A 22,818-nucleotide genomic window follows, 5' to 3' on the forward strand; every position below is an offset into this window, starting at 1 on the left:
AAATAAATAGAATCTACTAGTTATTGACATCAAAACACATACTCTGATGGCAATGTCGAGCATTAATGACAGTCTTTTTTTTTTTTTAATATGTTGGCCTTTACCCGTGCAGATTTGAATACTACTGTCCCATTTATAGCAAGGTCTTGGTCTATCACTAAATATATCAATACTGTAAAGTTGGACTATAATTTATAGCTTGGCTGTGGTCCGTTTGAAGAAAAAAATTGAACATCAGTTTTCTTTCCAATCTGAGATGATACATCACTTTGGTGCTTGTAAATTAGCCAACACGTAGAGAATTGACCACAGTCGAACCATGCACCAGTAAAAGTAAAAAAATAAGGAAAAGCAACAACCATCCGCATAAACATTATAAATATGCTACTCGCTTGTTCTGAGGGCAGTTTGGATCCTCTCTTCTTCTTTTTATGGTCAACATAACACTCCCGCCCATCCATCGTTTTGGTTGAGCTATTGACTATGATGTATACAGCAAAAGACTTGTTAGCTTCCCCGGCCGCAAAGCAAATCATGCCAGCACGTTGAAGGGGTCTCCGTATTTGGCAATGAAGCTGGTTCAACTTGGAAACTTCCTGTGCTTTTTCAGTCTTCTCCTCCTCGTATTGCTTGCCCTGCAAAACACATATTTCCTGGCATTAGTTGGTAACTGGCAGAAAATGCAATACTAACCGAGTACCCAAATGCACCCACCAGTACTGGTTACGAAATACAATATGGTCTGTCAGTACATGTTTTCCATCGTTGTTTCTGTTCCAATGGTAAAATGCATGCGTTCTATTCTTCAATTCCAATGTCGAATGCCCATAACTCGCCTCCCGGAATGCAGAGTAGTCAGGTTGCAGGTCAGAAAACCTATAAAATTAGGACATGCAGAACATGTTAAAATCATTACAGCTAATATGGAAAAAAAAACATTATAGAATTCTTTGTCCAACATTCTTTTCTGACCTTACAGCAAGACCTTCCTGATTTCCTCCATCACCAACAATTATGTAAACAGGAGCTGATTTGTCAGGAACAGGATGACGGCTACCAGATGTTATGTTGTAGTTCATATTCGAAACACGATACTACAATCAATCAGAATATGATTAGTGTATATCCACAGAAAGAAACAAGAAATACAAATTTAGAACAAAATGAGTAACAACTAGCAAAGAATGTCAATAGGTACAACAAATAAATAACATAGTATTTTCAACTAGGGTAGTCTAGAGAACACTAAACTTATAAAGAACCAGATACCTCCGTATTTTCAATCTTCACAAGCATAACGTTCTAGTTTAGGAAGACTAAACAGATGGCATTAAGTCTGACAGAACCAAGAGATGTAAGTTTGAAAATACACATTCAGCAAACAATAACATATTGTAAATTTAACAATTTTATGAGAGTAACCAAGTCAAGGGATTCAGGTAGTTGATAGCCAACTATACATGCATAAATCATACTAAATGACAGAAACGATAATTCGGTACAACTGGAAAACACTGTCTATTATTCACGTGCATTGAAGTTGTGAGCATATCTGCAATTTGATACTCAAGCATGCAGAAGAAGTTTGATGATTATAATGGAAAATAAGCACCACGTGTAAAAAAATTGCACTATCTGCAAATCAAATGCCAAGAAACATCATTTTATAAGATGCTGACCGATCCTAGTTCATGAAGATAGCCATCAAAACCATCTTAAGGAGAAACATTACTATGTGGTTAAACCCTCAAAAACAAAACATCACTCTCTTTCTTAGTGCAAAAGAAAAGAAAAAACAACACAAGGACAGCAGGTAACTATCATCAACTAATTTGGACAGTCCAAGGCAATTACATCAAATACATGCATGTAGTGATCATCCAGCCACAGATGTGGAAAAAGAAAGTACCGATCTCTCGTAGGCATGCACATGGCCTGCAAACACAATATCAACTTTATAATGCACGAACCAACTCTCAAAGACATCGCGCATGGCCTCACCCTCCATATAATGTGCTTCATTACTATTGTACAATGGGACGTGCATAAGAACAATCAGCCATGGTGTTTTTTCTCTGTTGACTCTCTTCAGCTCTTCTCGCAGCCAAAACCATTGAGGAGTATATTTAACTGATTAAAGGTCACATATAAAGGACCAAAACTCCATAAGAATTCACTTTCAAGAAATAACTAAACAAAATTAAGAGACATTGGAAAGGTGAAGCTCTTAACTATAAAATGATCTGGCATTGGGATAATCTAAGTGATTCAGATACAACATTTTTAGAAAAGACATTACACAGTAATATGAAACTCATTAACTGCATGGTCTGTTAAATGAAAAATGCAACAAAAGATCAGGAACACTTCTCTAGACAGTACCAAGGAATAATTTATCACTACTAATAGCCAAACTTGAATACAAAAATGAGTGAGAAATAAAGATATAAAAGACTTGTTGAGATATCAAAACAAGTAGAAAGCCTGTGTAAAGAACTTCCTGTAATAATATTATGCAACAAAAAATTTATTGCCATCATAAATTGTGCAAGTGAATAAGAATGGTTAATGCATCCACAGAGGCAAATAACCCTAAAGTTATTATTGATAACATGAACATGACTTCTCATGCCTGGCAATGGGTTAATTATTTCTGATCTACCATTAATTTTATCTACAAAATTTAAAAACTGCAAGTTCTTGCCCTGACAATAAACGATGCATGTAAAGAGAAACAAGTTAGACATACCAAATGGAGAATAACTTGAAAGCACGATAATATGAGCAGATGCACGCCTAACAGCATACCAAAGGGGAGAACTGCTTTTGGAGGACACATAAGGTGTCACATATCTGTGCAGATAAGGTTTGAAAGTAGAAACTTCTCCCTGGTTGCATGAAGAAAAAAAAAAAACCAGTGTGAAAGTCAAAAGTCTTTAAGTAATTAATCTCTTTTAAAACATTTCAATTTATAACAATATTTTTATATTTACTGAAAAAGCCAAAAAAAATTGATCTTGGAAACTTTCACTACATAATAATAATAGAGCAACTCTTGCATCAGTTTGTCATGATATCTTTAACAAAATGCTCCAACATACCAAGAACCTGGTGGAAGATCTTGATAATAATACACAAACACAAGCACAGGAGAGATCTTAGTTGATTGGAAGTGTCTAAGAATATAATAAGTTACCAAATCAGGTCTGTACTCTATTTCGTGATTTCCAGCAGTCCAAATCCATGGTTGATATGCAGCGCTCTTTTCTACAAGGCGACCCCATGAATCCCAACGAACACCATCATTATATTCATATCTATCAGCATAAGAGAGATCTCCAACAAATAAGACAGTCTGACCACCAGTTTCCATATAATGCTCTAGAGTGGAAAGTGAATTAAATGTTTGCCCCAAATCACCTGGTGGTAAAGAATAATACATAAATAATCACTCCAGAATATTAAGCTGTATATATCTACATAACTCCACAAGTAATGGAAGCATAGTTTAATGTGAAAGGTAAAAAAGCCTTTGTCAATTATTTGAATTATCTAATAATTTTGGCAGTTCAGAGGAGTCGAAGAACATTAAGGTATGCAAGTAATGCCAACTGTATAAAGTAAACCAAGGTGCCTCATGGACATTTGCAGTAAATACTAAATAGTAAAAACATCAGCAAAGAATCCTAATTTTAAATGTATTCATTAACAGACCTCCTAATAGAATAATTGTACCATGAAAAGGTCTAATTAGAATGTTGCTCACTTTAAGACAATTCATCTTGAATACATGTCCAACAAGACTAGATTCTTTCACACCTGAAGGTACAAACTGAACCCTTATGAAGATAGATAGGATAACACAGTGAAAAAATAACCTACCTATAACGCCAAATACGTATGGAACATCTGGATCAATCTCAGGAGGAGTCTGGAACCAGAATTCTCGAGCAGAGGCACCTGTTCCAATTTTGTAGTGATATTTTGTGTTGTACTACAAATGAAAATCCACAGCAGTGTCAGTTTCCATACAGAACCAAAATTCATCTATTTTTGGTTCTATAGTACTATCATTTCAAAAAACTCATCAGAAATATACTATGATATTGAATCTAACATATCTAAGTGCAGCATGTCCTAAAACATGACATAATTTTGGTCTTAAAATTATCCAAGAAAATTGATTTCCAATTTAGGCCTCAGAAAAGATATCCTTGTTGACATTAGGGCCAGTTGATTTCCATAGGTTAAAGAACATAGTCATAATGAAATTTAAAGAGAACCATAATAGCTGATATCCTCAATTTGTGCATACCATTCTTTGAATATATGCTGTAATAAAATGTAATGAAAAATCATTTAAAAAGTTAGTATTCCCAGTTCTAAGCAATCATGTACCTCTTACTTCTACATATAAATCTAAAACCAGCACTTAGAATGTTGACTATATGTCATAAATTATATGTACGTCTTTGTGAATTTCATAATCTCAGTCACTAAATATTTTATCATATTTCAACATGATATATCAGTACCTTCAGTCCATCCACAAGGCAGTGATGAATAAATCCAGATTTATAATTGTAAAATGTATAGTTTGTTGTCGTCCCTTGGGCTATCTGTTCATATTTATGCTCCTCTGTCCCATATAAAACTTCACTAGTCCCAGTTTCAGACTCTGTGACCCAAGAGATTATCACAGCTTTTCCATCATAGTCTCCTTGAGTAATATGGACCTGAACACAATTCAACTCAGACAAAATAAGAAATAGTTTATGAAACTCAAGATTTTGGCAATTCAGCAAATCAAGCTTGCATTTTAGTTAAACGTATTTGCAAATTGCATATTCAACATATCAACTGCATGCAACCTGATGCTTGAACTATCATATACATTATATCTGTTAGTCCTTGACATATTTACAAAGCTCAATGGCAACAATAGATCCATGTAACCGATCTCAAATATCTGGAACATTATGGCTTCTTGTTGTTATGGTCCTCAATGATGAAGATCTTGTAAAGGGAATTAAACGAAAGACCAAGTTGGATTAGGTGCATGTTAGGCAAACACTACTAACATTTGTGTGTTTCATACATCACCACCAAGAGAGGATAAAGGCATAATTTCAATTTAAACATAATTTTGCAATTATTCAATTGAACTAAGACAATAATTTCATCAGAGAACCTAGAATTAGACAAAGCTTCATTATAGACAATGGGCGCCCATAATCCTTAGGTTTGAGAAACAACCTAGGGCCTCCACATGCATCCCCATGTGTCTCCCTTGAAGCAGATAACAACAGGCTTCCGTAACCATATTTTGCACTGCTATGCCTACTCTCCTTATCTCAACTTTGATACTTACTAGGAATCTGATTCTGGCAAATTTTACTAGAATATTTTTGTTACACCTGGATAAACATGAGATCAAAAAGTTGCAAATAGTCTTGAATCCTATGCTTCTACCCTTGAAAGTGTCTTATACAAGGATCATCTTTAAAGCACAAAACTCTGAATGTCAAAAACAATGGCTGAAGCAATGTATATAGGCCAAGTAAGACATGTCGACAGGTAAATGATTAAGAATCAGTTAACTCAGTAACTAATTAACTAATCCATTTTTGATAGTCCACCACAGGAGAAAGATAAACTTACAAATGCTATAAGGGGTAACTCGTCATAAAAAGTTTTGCCACGCAGCAATATTTTAAAAAGGTATGGGGAAAAAGAAAGAATAGCATCAAATAGCACATGAACACGGATAACACCAAACCGTCAGCCATGCAAGTTTATTCATGACTATATCTTAATCTTTGTCTAAAGATGCAAAAGCATCTAAGGCATAGGAATTGAAGGTCCAGGTAAGACATCCAAATCTGGGGGCTTGTGTTTCTTTATCAAAATCAAGCAAGAAGGATATAATATGAATGAGCGAAGGCATACCTTAAGTTTTCCTCCAAATAAAGCTCTAATAAAGCGATGGCTATAGCAAGCAGTGTTATAGAAAAAGCACGATAACTGAGCGATTAAAATCAACAAAAATCAGGTTCGGCCTTCAATCAGGTATCTTCTAAGTTGAATTATTAGGGACCACACAGACTAAACAGTGATTTTTCATTTAAAGAAATTTAAAATATATATGGATTTGGATTTCAACTTGATGTACTACATTAAATAATTATGAAGAAAATACACTTAAAGAAAAAAAATTCAAACCATAATTCTGACAAGGTGGCTAAACAGTGTCATGTTATGCTTTCTGGAGAAGCCTAGCATAGCATTTTGATACTCAAAAGAATAACACTATTTGCCATACTGAAGATACAACAAAAGGAAGGGGTCAGAAGACCTTACAACAAAAAGTCAGTCACGGTATTAAAAGATTAAGCTAGACAGAAGTTACAAGTTGAGACATAATATGTGCACAAGACAACTTACGGAACACAGGTGACTAAATTGATTAGGTGTTGACTAATATTAAGAAATTTATTTTATGTGATCCATCCAACCCTAAGTGCTTCCCCGAAACATAATCGGCGTACCTGCTGTGGAGTATTATAACCTCCTGGAACTACAAACGCTTCACTATCTAGAGGGATATCAGTAGAAGGCCATTCAGACCGCATAAAAGAACTTGTACGGCCGGAAAGGACATCATCCACAAAGCATATAAGAATAAGATATATGAAGAGTAGCCAGGTACAAAGACCCATATTCTTCAATAAATTGGCTCGGACTTCAACCTGAAAACATGAGAATCCGTATTAGCCGTCTTTACTGAGAACAAGCAGCTTTTGCATCAAGAATTACAAGTACTGACGGTCCTAGTAATTACGACTGCAACAAATCAAACCATCATCTCCACATGCAAAGAACATGATCCTTGCTAGGGTTCCCAAAAACAAGAACTCCCCGAGAAGCCACGAACCCTGCTGATCTGGTTCAGGAATGGTGACGAGTTCGGTCCCGAGCCCATAAACTCCCCCAGATCACACCCAAAAACGCAAAACCTAATCACATTTCTCCGGAAACCAAAACCTAGTACCATCTTGCACCGGGTCACAATCGAGAACAAGAACAGGAAGATCCAAAGAGAACCAATCCTTAAAAGATCAAAGAGGAGCCAGTAATACTTACGCGCACAGATCCGAGGCAAGAATAGGAAGGAGGAGAGAGAGGATCAGAGCACCAAACGGGCGACAACTGCGGCCGAGATCGCCGCCATCCACCGGCTTGGGTAACGGCGAGAGCGGGATGGGATCAAGAATCCGGGGGGCGGAGTGAACGAGGAGCTTCTTCCCCGGTTCTCAATTATTTGGGTTGGGGGTTTGGGGGCGGAATATTCTGGAGAAATTAGATTCCAGGGTAGGATAGTCACCCGTTTTTCCATATATACCCCCGCATTCTTGATGATATTCCATGCGTGGCTGTCTTGTTTCATCGAACGAGCAGACGCGAGGGCCATGACAGTCTTGGGGCATTTTGGTAATGCAAGTGGCGCGACACTGATGGAAGCCGTTGGCTCTTGCGGTTGCTGTTTCCTTTGATCTGGGTTCGATCCGGTCACTCTCCGGTGAGGATAACTCCAGCAGCGCACGACATGCGTTGAATTCCACGGGTCGACGTCGGAAGTTCTGTGTTGAGCTGCGTCTCTCCGTTCCCGGGATAGGTGACAGTAAGTCCTCGTTCGTTGGATGGCGATTTTCTGACCAAGGTGCTCGTGGCTCATAGGTGATCGCTTCCCTGTAAAAAAGGTATTCATTAGGTGATTCTCGACTTTGGTCCCTTCGACGAGCAAGTCAGTTATGGGTGGTATTATGTTTTTTTCCTCTTCTTTTTTGGAGACTGAGATAGAGGTCTTTATACTGACATGAGAGGGTTGATCGTACGTGGATTGACGTGGTGGATACAGCATGATATTAGTACGAATTTTGACTTGGTGTGCGGGGTGTTGTCATCTCAAGATTGTCGGGACCAAGCATGTCGAACAGTGTCCTAGGGTGAGAGTTTTGACATGGCGTGTGGCATCAGCTGTGATGTGTCCATAGGGCAAAACATGCCTTATCAGAACTCAGTCGCGAAGTGGACTCCAGAACTCAAACAAAACAAACTGCATTTGGAATTAGGGTTTAAATTGGGGCAGAATTGGGCTTGGGTCAAGTCCGAGTCGAGTTCGAGATGGTTTGGTCCAATCTGGGTCAAGACTCGTCTCGTTTCGATTCGACGGGGTTAAGTTTAGTTGTGAGGACAACGTAGGTTCGGTTCAAGATTTGGCTCGAATTGGATTTGGATAGACCCACTAATTAACCCAAGGTTACCCAAAGGCTCGCTATCAGCGGAAAGAGGGTGCAACCAAACATGGTATGCTTTGCGGGTTAACTCTATCGGAAGATTGTCATAAATACGAATGTTCAAAGGGATGCATACGCAAAAAGCTACACGTGGGAAATTATCACGTGTCGCGCACGAGGGAGAGGGGGGAGAGAGAGAGAGAGAGAGGCGTATTTGGGACTCGAATCGAACGAGAGGGAACCCGGAGAGTCGTCGCGCAACATCTCCTGATTCGGCCGCGAACGGCAGTGAAGAGATCCGCGGCAAGCCTCATCGTCGTCGTCTCCTCGATGAAGCTTGCTCTTCTTCTTTTCGTTGTTTTAGTCTCAAACTTCCTTCCTTCTTCCCTTGCCGCTCCTTCCAGGTATCCTTCTGGAAACCTTTCTTGATTAATCCGCAAATCGAGAGCATAGAAAGATATTGTTGTTTACGTTTTCTATGATGGATGCCTCAGCTCTGGCGATGGGTACGCGATCACGGGTCGCGTGAAGGTAGAAGGTGAAATCAATATGTTTTCTTCATAATTTCTTGCCTCTTCCTCGTATTAATATTCATTAAATTTCTGCTCCAGCGTGACTTAATCTCGTGAGGTGACATGTACCGTTAAAGCATGTTAATTTACGGCCATAAGTAGATTTCGACGTGTTGTTATGTGATGCTGGGATATAAAGATTAAATCTTGTGGAAGCAATCTAGTGTTTGGGTAATTATGTTGTTGCAGTTGGTTTACTGCATCTGATGTATTTGGTGATTCCGATCATATGTTTGAAGTGGATTTTTTAGATGCTCGATTTATATTAGTTCGGGATGCTGTTTGAAACACAGATAAAATCTGATAACTGAAGTTGAAGATGGTAGACATATGTAGAGAGAAAAGATGAGAAAATATGACCAATGTGGAATGGAAGTTTATCTTCTACTGAAATTTATGTATAACCTCCTTCCCCCTCTTCTTTTGAAAACCATTATACTCTTCCCTAACTAGAGACAGGCTTGATCTGCGTTGTGTGACTAGAATTACCCTATGGCTTAAAGAGGATGTAAAGTTAATCAACTAATCTCCTTCTTAGAAGTTTCCACCACGAGGTCTTTAGTAAGATATTCAATCTTTTAGGATTATAAGTAAAAGAAAATGATATGGCAGACAACCAAAACATAGGTGACCAAAGGGAAGGATTCCTATATTAGCCTAATCCCCAACCAAACATGATACTTTTAATATTAAATTGACATCAACTAAAGGAGATCTGCATCTAAGAAAACAAAAGTAATCTCTAGAACCTAGTTGAACTCATTAATGAGATTCTGAACATTAAACTAAATTTGGTTCCATAGTTTATGCTCTGACTGCATGACTACACACCACTTCAAAAAGTAATTAAGCATGATCTATCGAATGTCAAACCAAATTGATAGGATGCTAGTTCCAAATGATACTTCTTCACTGTAGACTTAGCAGATCATTAGATGATTCTTCTGCAGTGCCATTTTATTGTTTAGTAGTATCAAATCATTTAAATTGATTTAGCCTTTTGCCTGTTGGAATGCATATCTAGTTAAGATCATTATGAAAGTTCAATTTTACATTGTATCATGGATTAAGGTGCTATGTATCATAGCATGAAGTGTCGCATCATATGGCTCAACACAACACAGTGATGCATGGTGCCTCCCATGGCCAAACATAAAACCAGGTATATGCATAGAAACATGACCGACACTGGCTTAATTTATCATGACGGTGCCCAGCTGGACTGGGGCACTTAAAGCTTGTGATGTACAGCTATATAAGTGCTCTCTTCTGGTCTTGAAGAACTGTTGTGTCTTTCTATGAAACCTTCTCATATAAAGTTATTTAGATAATGTTAAAAATTCGAATAATCAATACTATGTTATTTTGAGTAATAGGCTAAATTTTATGTCCACAATGTATTCTGCAGTCTTAAATAAAAATGTATAATTGAAAAGCTTTTTTCTTTTAATATGAAACATGGGCTTTAAGAATATCTATTTTATAACGATTAATATGTATCATTTTGAAATGAAATGTTTGGTGACAGATACCACAAGACTTCAGCAGAAAAGTGCTTACTGAGAGTCTATAAAAGAAAGATAAAGCAACCTTAAGTAGTATGTATTTCAAACTTTAACGTTGGTAGATACCTTTTTTATTTTGTTTCTGCATTTGACATTTCACTGTTATGAAAACAACCTTGCTGAATATAAAGGTAAGACTGTGTATACTAAATTGACTCTCCACAGATCTTGTGTAGTTGGTCTGCCCGTTTTATTTGACATTTCATTGCTGTGCATAGAGCTAATTAGTTCCCACATTCTTGATTCTTTTCATGGTTCTTGTATATTAAAAAAATCTTATGCTCAATTGTTTTCTTCTCCTATATTTAATATGAAACTAACCAGTAGATTGAATTGATAGGTATGACATCCAAGGGTTTTGGTGCTTCTTCAAAACTTTTAAATGCCAAAATCATACTCAACGGTGGTCAGAATGTCACATTTGTTAGAGCGGATGGTTATTTCACATTGTATCCTATCAATCTTTTTTCTTTTTGCTGGTTTTTCTTATTTCCTTTGACTAAAAAGTTTCTGTACATGTTGCTTCATTAATGTTTTGAGATAGACATTTTTGTAAGTGTAGTTCCTTTTGTAATGCTTTTTCTCCAGCAATATCCACAAGCTGCATATCTTACAGTAGATCTAATACTCAATTAATTTGAATTACTATTTAATTTTTTTATCCTTTTATTTTTTTATGAAAATAAAATGTTAAAGTGCATAGAAATTTTATGTTAGATTGACTCATCAGGCATATTAGGTAACAACTTTACAATATAATTGAATATAGATATGGACAAATAATCACATCCGCACATGATACAGTTCTATGTATGTTAATTTATTTTTAATTTTTGAAGTCTAGATTCTTCACTCAATATTTATCTGACATCTTATGCTGTGATTTTTGTGGCTATTATGTTTGGTTGAAGGTGACATGATATACAGGAAGGGAGCAACTTGAGCGAATGAAAGAAATTAGTAAATGGTATGAGGTAATAAATGTATCCACTTTGGTCAAAGAAGTAGTTTAAAATTTCTAATGGGATTTGAGAACTCATGTTCAAATGATTCATCTTGTTGACTTACCTCTGTATCTGGTTGACAGAAATCTTATGAGAAGATGACTAACATTGTAGCATAGAGGACTGCATTTCTTACAATTCTACATGTATACAAAGTCCTATGATATTCATGAGAATAGTAAATACATCTAGTTTTGCTGAAAGATGTCTTTATGTACTATCAACACTTTGCATAATGCATCCCTTCAAGCACATGGCCTTTCCATGTGAAAGACAGATTGAGTACTTCTTGGAGCACGCTTGCTGAAAAGGTTATCATGAATGAGGGCAATGACACTAAAGTTGTTCTCAGGGTGAATACTTTTTTGCCTAATAGTTGATTAAAAATGGTAAGTCAATATCTGAATTTTTTCTTGAGCTTTAGCTTAAAATCGGGCATTTTTAGCCAATCTTGTTAAATATATGATGAAAATGTTGATTCCATTTTGGGAAAGATAAAGTGAGATTCGAGTGAGTTGTCTAGATTAACAGGCTGCATGGTCAAATAAATCATGTTCTGTTGGAGACTAGGAAATTGACTAGCTTGTATCTCGATTTGAAATAAAATTTTCAAAACTCCCTTAAGATGACAGATGAATTACAAAGCTTGCATAAAAAGAGAGAACACGCATTTGATCAGGATGAATAAAGAGGTCTCCTTCTGAAGTATGTGTAGAGGTTGGTTAGAGCACTTTATAAGAACATAATATGATCAGATTATTAAATGTTCTAAGGTGCAATATGCCTGCCTTGTGGAGGAATCATACAGTGGGTAGATGTGGTAGTCTTTCAGCCTGTCATATAACTTAGCAAGTTATAAGCATGTTACTCATGTTATACAGGTGTTGAAGCCAAATAACGCCTTCTACAGCATTAACAATGGAAAGACCATTTGAATTTAGGTGTCAAATGGAGTCTCTAAAGAGTATGTAGAAGGTAGATTCTATTGGTTAGCGCTTATCTGACGGACTTGGATTAGCTACTCGGTTTACATCATTAAGGTTTAAAACATGTGGAAGAATGCAATGAGCAGGATTGACTGTGGGCTCCAGATGGTGCTCAATAATGCAAGATCTCCATGTTCCTCAATGTGAGAAGCTTTTATAGCCTTTCTCCTTGAATTTTTTTTTTTTAATATATGCAGTACCTTAGTTCCTTACAACTCTTGACATATCTGAATTTGTTAGATGAGAAACTGGAAGAAGCAAACACCAGACAGTAAGTAGGATGTCAAGGATATCTAAGCAAGACATTGGGAATTCGCTTCAGATTATCTATGATGTGGTTTTGGTTGGATAATTCATAGCAATTGCACAATCCTTTGCATGATACAAACCCAAGCACAAAAAAGCATGGTCATTTTGCTTTTGTTATAGTTACCATGATAAAGTTTCTACCAAAGCCAAGAGATATGCCTATGTGCAACTCCTTACATTTCTATACTGTTATTTGGGGATCATTTTACTGAGCAACAACGTATCTTGCATCTTACTGCTTCCCATTTATGATTCTCCTATCAATATTTTAAGTGAGATGTGAAAATTTTCCGAAGATGGTGCTCATCTGTGCTTCTCCTTAATCTGTAAGTCACAATGTGCCTGCTGGGACTCATTTGATTGAAGTGGCTGCATTAGGTTATTTCTTTTCACCGGTAAGCTTTCTTCTCCTTCCCTACTCTTTTTATTTTTCCTAGGATCTGATGGAGATTTAGATCTTACTTTCTCTTGTTATGTCTCTAGGTTCGTGTTGATATTAGTGCCAGATTCCCTGGTAAGATCCAGGCAGCATTGACCGAAAATAGGAAGGCTTTGCATGAGCTGATTTTAGAGCCTTTAAGAGAAGAGCAGTATTATGAGGTGAGCTAAGGTTGTACTTACAAGCTATACGTCTCTCGTGCATTATTTTTGAACTTATACTAATGTGCCCATCATTGTTTTGCAGATAAGGGAACCTTTTTCGATAATGTCATTTTTGAAAAGTCCTATGGGCTTGATGATGGGTTTCATGCTGTTAGTTATTTTCGTCATGCCTAAACTGGTGGAGAATATGGGTAACATATTATTCCTGCAATTTATCTCCTCCATGATGCTTCTAACTAAGAGTTCCAACTGTATTTTGTTCTTTTTGTGAACAAATTGTGAGCCATTAAACTCTTAAACCTTTTTTTTTCCCACACACACGTTCTTGATCTTACCGAAGTATTTGATGTTATTTGCTCTTATCGTCCACCATCATGTTATTCACTTTTACCAAATTATTCGATTACTTGATTTTAGTTAAATGTTGTCTAACTTCATTTTTGTCTTTGCATCAGATCCCGAAGAAATAAGGCGGGCACAAGAGGAAATGAGGACTAATTTTTTGCCTAGGAGCAGTTAGGATGAAGAATATAGCATCTGCCATAAGTGGATAACAACGATGATGAATCGGCAGCCAAGCGTCATGGAAGAATTTTTTGTGAGGCTTAGAACCAAATGCTTTTGTCAAACTCAGATTATGAATTGTCACTTGTGTAATTCTGTTGTGTCCTCATACACACATGATGATGGTACCTTCATTAGTTATGTTCCATGTGGGCTGCGATGATGAACTGCTGCAAATTTGATTCTCTCCCCACAGCTGTTGTCTTTCTCTTGATCATTCATGACAGTAGCATTTCTTCTGCTCTTTCCGTTAGGGTCCAATCATTCTATTGACAAATTAGTTCATCGAGTTGACTGAAAGATAGAAAATGAAATTGCTTGTGATAGTCATTGTTTAGTGCCCCCAAAAAATTGAATGGTGTTAAATCTATTGAGATAGGAATGACTGGTGAGGAGGCCCCATGCTACCCTGTTGTGGGCCCTACTTTTGTATCTGGAAGAATACCATGGAAAAATGGTTTCTTATGCAAAATGTACTTTGTATGATTGATCCAGCAAGCCAAGCCACATTGGAATATGGTGGGGGTTACAACTTACCAGGTTGGCCTAACCTATATGCCTTCTTCCTTTTTTGCTTTTTATAGATCTTGTGTTCCATGTTGGACCTTACTGGATTTTGGTTGAACCAAGGCACAACAACATAAGATGATGGAATTTGTGTTTTTCTAAATATGACTATTTTTTGAGTTCCCAATACAAATATTAGGAACATTATATCTTGACAAAGTTTGGTCACAAGATGAAAGCTTCCCTTGTGCTATCTATCTCTCACATGTGGAGAAATGGAGGTATGGGAAGAAGAAGCAGCCTCTAGGTTAAAGGCCACCTCAAGGTTGGTGTACGACATGTGCATGAACCTTGTCATGATGGTGAAATGACTACTAGCTCGATTGGGGTGGAAACTGAGCACCCAACCCAACCACATGAAGCTTGGCAGCCCCCATGATTGGCCATCCTCCATTGTCAAGCCAGCATGCATGGGAGGTGAGAGGTCACCAAACTCTCATTACTAGCTAAATGTAAAGTACAGTGTACAAAAAAAGGAGTAGGAAAGAACAGTATCACCCCAAACCTTGGCAATGTTCTTCATGGAGTCATCATCTCCCACATCAACAATTATTGTGCATATATTCAATTCAAGAGAATCTCACTAACGCACACATGGTTGAATCCACATAAATTTATGTCAATTCTATTTTTATAAAATCAACTATATATATAATATTCAAAGCATAAAATCAACAACCATCAACCAGTTTAATTTCATTTTTGATGTGATGTCCTTTAATTGACATGTAAACTGAAATCTAAAGACTGTACTGCAGAATCTTATATTTCAATCTCATTTTGCTTCTATAGTACAGCTGGTTTGACGATAATAAAGCAAAGAAGACCCAATCGTATTGTTGTTCTTATGATTGCGAAGAACTCAGAATCCTATAAATAATATGTATGCCATTGGCATAATGAAGTAATAAAAGAAAAAAAGAAAAAGACATTTTTATGCCACCTAGAAAAACAAATAATAATAATAATAATAATAGGGTCGGATGCATGTCACACATCAAACGACAGAAACCTACGAGCTGTTATTAGATCACTCGATAGCAACATCTCATCTCTCTCCTCCATTGCACTCACCAATCAATTATATATACACTCTCTCTTCTTCTTCTTCTTCTTAAAAATTATATATTTGTACTTAAATTCTTAATTCTCTTATAATCGTAATATGGTTTTTAGACGATATTAATGTCATCTAAAGTTTCGACTAACAACCAAATGATAGTTAGGTGATGAGATTAACAATGAAAATGCATATGTAAAATTTTTAGATTCGAGAATAGTATATAAATACATTAAACTTTAATTTAGAAAAATAATAATAATAGTAATAAATATATAAAATAAAACAAAACTTCTTCTCGATATAAAGAATATTTCTCGATCAAAATGGTTAAATCTAACTCGACCGATCATAAGTATTTAAAATTCTATCATCTCAAATTACAAAAAAAAAAATCATTTTAGGCCTCACTAAAGGATGTCGGTGGGTGAGAGCGATTTGCAATGCTTGTGTTGTATTATATCAAATGCTTCGCTAAGGTGAAGAGGAGGAGACAAAGACCAATACACAACACAATTATTTGTGTTTTCTTTCTATCACTACTTTCTCGGGCCATCTCACATGATGAGTTCACATGAGCCAAAATAAATAAAAATCATTCACATATGCTAAATTGTATGATCGAACATGCTTGCATACAAATTATAAAACATCATCACATGCTTGCTTTAAGAGATAGACTCAATTCTTTATGTTTATAGTTTCGTCCTTTCCATGCAAATATCACATAAGTGGAAAGAGGTTTTCTCTTTAAAGACACTTCACGCTTTAATTATTTGTTTCATCTCCACAAGAAAGTTGGTAGATATCGACTCCATTATCATCATCGCATTACCTTTTTGAGTTGCTTCCTCCCAATGATTCACGCATGGATGACATCCAAGGCATGAAATTTCCCATTACATTAAATTTATTTTTCGTGTTTCTGAATTCACAAGAGGAAGGTAGATTGACTTGATCAAAAAGATGAGTAGAAAGAAGGAGACCGATTCGGTACACATCACATGTCATCCCCGTCTCTTTCTCCCTATGCAAATGGAGGAAGCACATAACAAATGATGAACATGTGGCACATGGTTAATTAAAATACCAATTAGAGTAGAGTGCCTTAAGATAGTCATCTTTGTATCATGCAAATCTAATGTGTTCCCACTTCGCAAGCAAAAGATCACATCACTTAATTTAATCGAGGTTGTCATATTGATCGAACCACATGTGACGCATGATTTGGTCGCCTTGAACGAGTTCACAATGTTGACATTACCATCGTTCAAAGCATAGAAATGCGTTTCGACAGATAAACTATAAATATTATATTTGAGCATTAAATATTGTTTGCATTTTGAATCGACGAAAAATCACCAAAATTATTTGCATTAATCTAATAATTATTTATCCCTCCAGCGCGAATGCCGAACTCTCCAACGGGCGCCAGCTGTGGTCGAGCGGGACCTGCCAAAAACAGGGGAGAGAACTACTCTCACCCGGACTCGACGGCACCCACGGGTCGCCGTTGCTTCCGTCTACGTGGGCCCCGATCCTCTATCTGTGGCGTACTTGGTCGGGTATCTTTGTTGCTTCTGGACGGATATTCTATTTATCCTTCCCGCGAAGAGCGAGCACTCGATCGTACGGAGGCAGCCGCCGCACGTCTCCCCCGATTCATCCGTTTCTCGTCTACATTTGGCTAGTTGGTTGGGTGTAAGGTTTTGATGCAGCTAAGTGAGGCCTTCTCCACCGTCCGTTTTGAATGCGACGGCTAATGTTAGATTTGGAACCGCAGATCAACGGATCGCTCGCCTTCGATCCCTCGCGTTTCGCGATCTTGATGACGGAGGTTTTGCAAATACACCCTTGCAAAGATTAGAAATCGTGGAATGAAAGCAAACTGTGAGACTGCTAATTGCTGATCAACATGACATGTGCAATTTATAAGGTTTCGAGGGTTTTCGGTGTTAAAATTTAATTAACGCGAGATAAACACGAAGGTTACCCAATTTTGTCAGCGTAACAATTTTTTTTTTTCTCTTTTCTTGAGTGGACCCCACCGTGGGGCCCGCTCTGAATCGCATGAGAAAGAAGGTTGGTTGGTGGGCGGGCCAGGTCGTCGATGGTGGAAGAGTCATTCCTCGCGTCAATTGTTCCGCGAGAACATCCACGCTGACGTGCTCCCATTCGCTGCCCGATTCCGGCTATAGCCAAACCCTTCTCTCTCCTCGGCCTCGTGTATATATACGACGCCCCCATCCCCGGCCCTGTCGGAGTTGCACGCGAGCAGGGGGAGCTCTATAACTCTTCGAATCGCTCGAGTTCGATCCCTCCGGTTCCGTGATTCTTGGGCGGTGGAGTGCCGCCAACGACCGGCTTATATCAGATCCGGCAATGGGGGCGACGATCCTCCCCGATCTTCTCACCGAGATCCTGATCCCGGCGACCGCCGTCGTTGGGATCGCGTTCGCCCTGGTGCAGTGGCTCCTGGTCTCGAAGGTGAAGCTATCGCCCGAGCGGGAGTCATCCGGGGCCGGAAACAACAAGAACGGTTACTCCGACTACTTGATCGAGGAGGAGGAAGGGCTTAACAATCACAACGTGGTCGTCAAGTGCGCTGAGATCCAGAGCGCCATTTCGGAAGGTGAGCGTTACGACTAGATCTCGTCCTTGTCGTTCTGTTTTTTCCGTATATCCGCCGGCTTAGTGTTCGAGCTCGACGTGATTGTTTTGATTGTGTTGCGGAAGGAAGCTCCGTAACTAGATCGCAGTGCTTGTTTCTTCGCCCTGTAATGGATCTGGTTTTTCTTCTTCTAGATATGGTTCCAAGTGTTTGAATTCGCCGTGATCGTAATGGAGTTTATTGTGCAGAAGTATTCTCCGTCGTAGATCTGCAAATTCTATAAACAAGATTTAAGTTTGTCGTTTTCTTTGTGGTGGTTTAGGGTCACTATTACAATGATTCCTCTCGGATCTTGGTGGCTGAGCTTGCTCGTAGAGTTCTGATAAGCCCAAGGAATTCCTGGATTTGAATTTTGATTTGCTTGGGATGCACAAAATTTCTGTCCCCCCCTATTTTTGGTTGTTCCATTGGATTTTTAGATGATATTATTGTGTGATTAGATTTTTTTGGAATTGTGTTACTCTTTAAAAAGTCTGATATATGATGGTCCGCGACATGTGGTCCACTAGTCTTTTCCTTCTGTTCTGTTCTCGGTTTAGAACAAGTGATTAAGGAGGTGGTTTCTTTAGTAACCTTAAATCTTGCATGTCATGCTTGCTACAATAGAACTTGACCGATTGATCTTGTTTAAATTAATGTTAAGTTATATGTCGCAAAATCGCTATCATGAACATAGAAACTCCTATAAAATGAAATTCCTAACCTTGGATGTGGTGTGGCGCTTTCCAGCCAAATTGATCTGCATTAGAAGTTTGACTCCATTACCCTTGAATTGGACATTGAAAACCACAGAGGGTGGAATTCAATTGTTTTTCTTAAACTGATTTTGTAGTGGATAGTAAAATTTTCTCTCTTACAATCTGACCTGAACTGATGTGCCAGATCAACTGTTATGTTTCCCGTGTACATTTGCATGTCTTGATATGAGTAGTAGTCTACTTGTGACATGGCATTCGTTCTGTTTACTTCTGTGCTAAATTGGCAATTACAAGACTACAATCTGTAATGCTACAAAACTGTCTGAATCAAATAACATTCTTTTAGCATAGATCCAAAACGTATCTTTAGCTTGGAAAATGTTTCCTTGTCTCATTGTCAACCAGGATGGTTTACTAAAGTTAAGAGACAATTATCTAACATGTGGTTTCTATTCATTTTTTGAACAGGAGCTACTTCTTTCCTTGTCACGGAATATCAATATGTTGGAGTCTTCATGGCTGTTTTTGCAATCCTGATCTTCCTCTTCCTTGGCTCCGTTGAGGGCTTCAGCACAAAGAGCCAACCCTGCACTTACAGCAAGGACAAAATTTGCAAGCCAGTCCTTGCCAATGCCATTTTTAGCACTTTGTCTTTCTTGCTCGGTGCTTTCACCTCTGTGGTTTCTGGTTTTCTTGGTATGAAGATTGCAACATATGCGAATGCAAGGACAACTCTGGAGGCAAGAAAGGGTGTTGGAAAGGCTTTCATCACTGCATTCCGGTCGGGTGCAGTGATGGGCTTTTTGCTTGCTGCTAATGGGCTTCTGGTGCTTTACATTTCGATAAACTTATTCAAGTTGTATTATGGCGATGACTGGGAAGGTCTTTTTGAGGCTATTACCGGTTATGGCCTTGGTGGGTCTTCCATGGCTCTCTTTGGGAGGGTTGGTGGTGGCATCTACACCAAAGCTGCAGATGTTGGGGCTGATCTTGTCGGAAAGGTTGAGAGGAACATTCCTGAGGATGACCCTAGGAATCCAGCTGTAAGAATCTGACCTAAAATTCTTTAATTAATGTTGTTTTCTTAGTTTTAACAGCATCTTATTTTATCATACTGATATCGTGCTTCTTGGAGAAGTCAGAATGTCTTGTAGTTCAATCATGTTATACCTTTAATGCATCCATGCTAGTACCAAGTCTGGTGCTCCTTGTTAAAGACATTACAACTGTTACCAATTGCTATATATCCTAGTAAAAATGTTCCTACTTCTTATTTACAGGTTATTGCTGACAATGTTGGTGATAATGTTGGGGATATTGCTGGAATGGGATCTGATCTCTTTGGCTCATATGCTGAGTCTTCCTGTGCTGCCCTTGTTGTTGCTTCAATATCTTCCTTTGGAATTAACCATGAATTGACTGCAATGTTCTATCCCCTGCTGATTAGTTCCATGGGTATTATTGTTTGTCTGTTTACTACTCTTTTTGCCACTGACTTCTTCGAGATAAAAGCTGTGAAGGAGATTGAACCTGCTTTAAAGAATCAGCTTATAATCTCCACTGTTCTGATGACTGTGGGAGTTGCAATTGTCAGTTGGATAGCGCTCCCATCCAGCTTTACCATCTTTAATTTTGGTGTCCAGAAGACTGTGAAGAACTGGTAAGCTACATTCCATTTGAGACTTCTTTTTTTTTTTTTTGATAAGTTACATGAATATTAGGTGTATCTTATTTCTCTGAGCTGGAATTCTAGGGAGCTATTCTTCTGTGTCGCAATTGGTTTGTGGGCTGGTCTGGTGATAGGGTTTGTCACGGAGTACTACACAAGCAATGCATACAGGTATTACATGATCTTCATCACAGTCTGTTCCCAGATAGTTTCTTCTTCATTTGTTAACCTATTTCCTTTAATCTTCTTTGTTTTTCAGCCCTGTGCAAGATGTTGCTGATTCATGTAGAACTGGAGCTGCTACCAATGTTATCTTCGGGCTTGCTTTGGGATACAAATCTGTCATCATTCCCATCTTTGCTATTGCTGTCAGCATCTTTGTTAGTTTTAGTTTTGCTGCAATGTATGGTATTGCAGTTGCTGCTCTTGGAATGTTGAGCACCATTGCTACTGGACTTGCAATCGATGCATATGGGCCTATCAGTGACAATGCTGGAGGTATTGCAGAGATGGCTGGGATGAGCCATAGAATTCGTGAGAGGACCGACGCTTTGGATGCTGCAGGCAACACCACTGCTGCAATCGGGAAGGTAAACAACTTATTGTTGCTTATTCGTTCTCTTCCTCCATGTTTCTATCATTCTTCTGCATGGTTGACTGGAATTTTCAATGTTTCTTTCATTCTTGATTTGATCTTGTTGATTGCCTGCTTGAGTACTCAAATAATGTAGTCTCTATGTCCCCCATCATCCATAGCAATAACCTTTGCTTCCAGTTTTCCTGCCTTCTACCCTATTGTATTTCTAGTTCACTTGATTCACATGCTTCTATCTTTCAGGGTTTCGCTATCGGTTCAGCTGCCTTGGTGTCCCTTGCACTTTTTGGTGCCTTTGTGAGTCGATCTGCAATTTCAACTGTGGATGTCCTCACACCCAAAGTTTTCATTGGGCTCCTCGTTGGTGCTATGCTTCCCTACTGGTTCTCAGCCATGACAATGAAGAGCGTTGGTAGTGCAGCCCTTAAGATGGTTGAAGAAGTCCGTAGGCAGTTCAACAGCATCCCTGGCCTCATGGAGGGAAGTGCTAAACCAGACTATGCAAACTGTGTCAAGATCTCAACTGATGCCTCCATCAGGGAGATGATTCCTCCTGGTGCTTTGGTCATGCTTACTCCGCTCATTGTCGGCACACTTTTTGGCGTTGAAACTCTGTCAGGAGTCCTTGCAGGCTCTCTTGTTTCTGGAGTCCAGGTTAGTAGAGAGATCTCTCGTATTATTATCATCTAGCTTCATCTGTTGCATGAACCTGAATTCATAGTATATGGTGGACAGATCGCCATCTCCGCATCAAATACTGGTGGTGCATGGGACAACGCCAAGAAATATATTGAGGTAAAATGTCTTTGTATGTGTTCCTTAACTTGGGGAATTGGTTGAGAATAGTTCAAGCTTTAAGTGCTGCAATCTAAAGCTACCGTCTTCTTGATCAGGCTGGAGCTTCAGAGCATGCCAGGACCCTCGGTCCAAAGGGATCAGATCCCCACAAGGCTGCCGTGATTGGTGACACCATCGGTGACCCACTCAAGGACACATCCGGACCGTCTCTCAACATCCTCATCAAGCTCATGGCCGTCGAATCGCTTGTGTTTGCTCCATTCTTCGCCACTCATGGAGGCCTCCTCTTCAAGTACCTTTAGAATGCAAATAAGCAAAATGCGAGCGGGCTACTTTCACTAGAAACTACTCTTCTCTTCTTCATTCAGGTCGTTTTTGTTGTCTTCTTCATCCCATTCCATGTTATACTTCATTTCCAGTTCTAAATTTAGCTGTTACGTTGAAAACTCAATACCTACTGGAACAAAACAATCAAAATTTTCCCTTGGCTATATTAATTGCAATAACTTCTTACTGTTGTTGGATCTTAAAGAAATGTGGCTGATTCTGATGAACGACCGGGGTTGATAATGTTGTCAGTATGCAACAAACTGCAATCTGCTGTGGTTCCATGGTTGTTGAAGGTGTGTTTGAAATATGTATTAAGAATTTAATGCACACTTTGATGTTTAATTTTTTTTTTGTCAAATCGTATTTAGTTTAGATGTTGCAAATGCTTAAATGTTATTTTAGGATGACATTAACATTTCGATATTTATCTTAATGAAATTGTTTTATTATTTTAAAATATCTTATGTCACTGTGTTATTATTATATAAGGAAAATCTTAATCCTCATTTCCTCTTTTTTTTTTCTCCCTG

The 22,818-nt window shown here is 38.3% G+C and overlaps 3 protein-coding genes across 8 annotated transcripts; 2 read left to right on the forward strand and 1 right to left on the reverse strand.

The window, feature by feature from the left end:
• Nucleotides 1-213: 213 nt before the first annotated feature.
• On the reverse strand, nt 214-7,367 carry LOC135583355 (phosphoenolpyruvate phosphatase-like). Of its 6 annotated transcripts, none has more exons than XM_065143128.1 (11): nt 7,144-7,359; nt 6,935-7,044; nt 6,549-6,749; nt 4,536-4,736; nt 3,883-3,994; nt 3,197-3,420; nt 2,750-2,888; nt 1,910-2,130; nt 973-1,094; nt 715-876; nt 214-635 (listed from the first exon to the last, which is right to left on the reverse strand). In XM_065143128.1, exons 2-11 carry the CDS (start codon nt 6,980-6,982, stop codon nt 581-583), a joined length of 1,485 nt encoding a protein of 494 aa, XP_064999200.1. In that variant the 5' UTR covers nt 6,983-7,044; nt 7,144-7,359; the 3' UTR covers nt 214-580. The 6 variants fall into 6 exon arrangements, with proteins under 6 accessions (XP_064999200.1, XP_064999201.1, XP_064999204.1 ...); XM_065143129.1 differs by having other exon boundaries at nt 6,860-7,044; XM_065143132.1 differs by having other exon boundaries at nt 6,842-7,044.
• Nucleotides 7,368-8,493: 1,126 nt separating this feature from the next.
• On the forward strand, nt 8,494-14,095 carry LOC135633556 (ER membrane protein complex subunit 7 homolog). Its single transcript, XM_065143134.1, has 7 exons — nt 8,494-8,701; nt 8,792-8,835; nt 10,775-10,883; nt 13,065-13,128; nt 13,217-13,333; nt 13,419-13,527; nt 13,792-14,095. The coding sequence occupies exons 1-7, from the start codon at nt 8,628-8,630 to the stop codon at nt 13,854-13,856; spliced, it is 582 nt and encodes a 193-aa protein (XP_064999206.1). The 5' UTR covers nt 8,494-8,627; the 3' UTR covers nt 13,857-14,095.
• Nucleotides 14,096-17,775: 3,680 nt separating this feature from the next.
• Nucleotides 17,776-22,475, forward strand: LOC135633429 (pyrophosphate-energized vacuolar membrane proton pump-like). Its single transcript, XM_065142870.1, has 8 exons — nt 17,776-18,159; nt 19,365-19,939; nt 20,177-20,556; nt 20,650-20,736; nt 20,825-21,155; nt 21,404-21,814; nt 21,896-21,955; nt 22,054-22,475. Exons 1-8 carry the CDS (start codon nt 17,910-17,912, stop codon nt 22,258-22,260), a joined length of 2,301 nt encoding a protein of 766 aa, XP_064998942.1. The 5' UTR covers nt 17,776-17,909; the 3' UTR covers nt 22,261-22,475.
• Nucleotides 22,476-22,818: the final 343 nt, after the last annotated feature.

This window comes from Musa acuminata, chromosome BXJ3-3 (genome assembly GCF_036884655.1).
Source record: "Musa acuminata AAA Group cultivar baxijiao chromosome BXJ3-3, Cavendish_Baxijiao_AAA, whole genome shotgun sequence".
NCBI lineage: Eukaryota > Viridiplantae > Streptophyta > Magnoliopsida > Zingiberales > Musaceae > Musa > Musa acuminata.